Source organism: Aplidium turbinatum, chromosome 13, assembly GCF_918807975.1.
Source record: "Aplidium turbinatum chromosome 13, kaAplTurb1.1, whole genome shotgun sequence".
Classification (NCBI taxonomy): Eukaryota; Metazoa; Chordata; class Ascidiacea; order Aplousobranchia; family Polyclinidae; genus Aplidium; species Aplidium turbinatum.
This window is the reverse complement of record NC_137484.1, coordinates 1,253,768-1,255,636: the sequence shown is the minus strand read 5'-3', so window position 1 is coordinate 1,255,636 and position 1,869 is coordinate 1,253,768. Positions and strand designations below refer to the sequence as shown.

Here is a 1,869-nt window from a genome sequence, read left to right as displayed (position 1 = left end):
CCATTATGACGTCACTACTTAAACTTTTACTGGGCAATATGACGCGTTGAAGTGAAATAGGCAACAAAGCTTTAGAATGCGGCGATGTGTTAAATCAACGTGAGGAGATGCAATTTAGCAGAAGAGCTTGGCTTTTTTTATGAAGGAAGACAAAGGCCATGACTTAATCCTTTGCTAAAGGGATTATGACGTCACTCGATTCACTTCGACTGTTCAAACATGGCGGTTGTGCGCAATACACAATTACGTGGAGAGCCGAAAGCACAATGCTTATGTGAACAGCGCTAAAAGGAATTTTCGCTTCTTGCATCGAAAATATAAAAAATCGAATTCAATTGAGATATTACGGCAGAAAGAAGTTTTAAAAATGATCAAAATGAAACTATAGGAATGACTTACGACAATGTTTATGAAAACCTGGTAAGTGAATGTCTTTTATTCATTGAACCTGAAATAATTGTGTAAAGTCGTTTTTGTCACTAGGCTACGTTTACACAATTTAAAGAAAGTTATAAAACTCAATTTAGAGAAAGTTATAAAACTCAATGACCAATGGAAAACTTTCATATGAAATATTCTCGTGACAAGTTTAGTGCCAGTGCTCATAGATGAGTGCGAAGAAGATATCAGCAAAGTAGCAGAGCTTGTGATGTCTCACAACATGTGTAGGGTTTTGCTCAATCTTTGATTTTGCTGCTCCGGCAGTGTTTGCCTGACTGCTTGAATGTGTTTGTATTTTTATGTTGTGTGGATAGGTCTGTGATGGTTGTAGAGTATTTACAAATGTAGCTTTCATTGCCGTCAACTGAATAATAATAATAACATGTTTTATTTTGCGCCCATTGCGACAACATAGCCTACGATGCGACCTACATACGCAACACAACAGACGAGTGGAATCCCAAAATAAACTTTAATCGTTGGCTGTCATTTGTAACAGTCGAAAATTTCTGTAACAAGTGCTGAAGCTTTTTAATATGATGGATGAAACTCCTGTCATTACATTCGATTTACATTTTGCAGGTGGCAAATTTAAGTCAAGTTGTTGGCAAAAATGCAAGCGATTGTATCAGTGGACTTATTCCAACTATTATTATCGAACACAACACAGTTCAAGTCATGTCGAGAAAAAAGAAAGAAAAAAACGTCGTAAAGTCTAAGCACTCGTTTGATTGTTTAAAAAAGAATCTGAAAAAGGTTGTTCTTGGTGAGTACGGATAAATGTTTCTACTGCGACTAAATGATTATGTCATAACTATGCCATTTTGTTCTTTTGATTAATGTATGATGTAATTGTGAAGAGTATTGAGTAATGTATGAAAATGTTTTAGCGGTGTACTCGCATTGATGTGAACAACGAACATGGTGGTTAGTAGGCTATGTTGGTATTTATATACTGATTTAACACTTCTTTTTTTTACTTTCATGATTAGACATGGTGATGGCGCACGACAAAGCTGCTGCCGTGCAGCAAATTGATGAAGAGTTTCAGAGTGATTTCGAAATTGGAAGGACAGGCAAGGTGGCCGAAAACGGCAAAAACTAACTTTTGGTGAGCTTGTTATATGTTTGAAAGACAATAGCGAATGTGTTGCTTTAATTGTTGAATAACTACTGTACACGCAATTAGAATGTATTGGAACTTGATTATCGCTCTGCGTGGCGCAGAATCGAATAAGTTTTTTGTCACGCACGTTGGAGATAGGGATATTACATTGATTTTGCAGATTGTCAATTAACTTCGTATTATCCTGGACGACAACTGATCAAAATCCTACACTGTTGCCAAACAGCCCTCTTGAATTAAATATTTTTGTTTCATTCGCAGGAATTCACAATGATAAAGATACACAAGAAAAAAGCTGCTGA

The 1,869-nt window shown here is 36.3% G+C and overlaps 1 protein-coding gene across 1 annotated transcript; it reads left to right on the top strand.

Moving 5' to 3' along the window:
• The first annotated feature begins 381 nt into the window (after positions 1-381).
• LOC145781923 (uncharacterized) lies at positions 382-1,547 on the top strand. Its single transcript, XM_082593619.1, has 3 exons — positions 382-420; positions 1,024-1,207; positions 1,434-1,547. Exons 1-3 carry the CDS (start codon positions 391-393, stop codon positions 1,544-1,546), a joined length of 327 nt encoding a protein of 108 aa, XP_082449745.1. The 5' UTR covers positions 382-390; the 3' UTR covers position 1,547.
• The last annotated feature ends 322 nt before the right edge of the window (positions 1,548-1,869 follow it).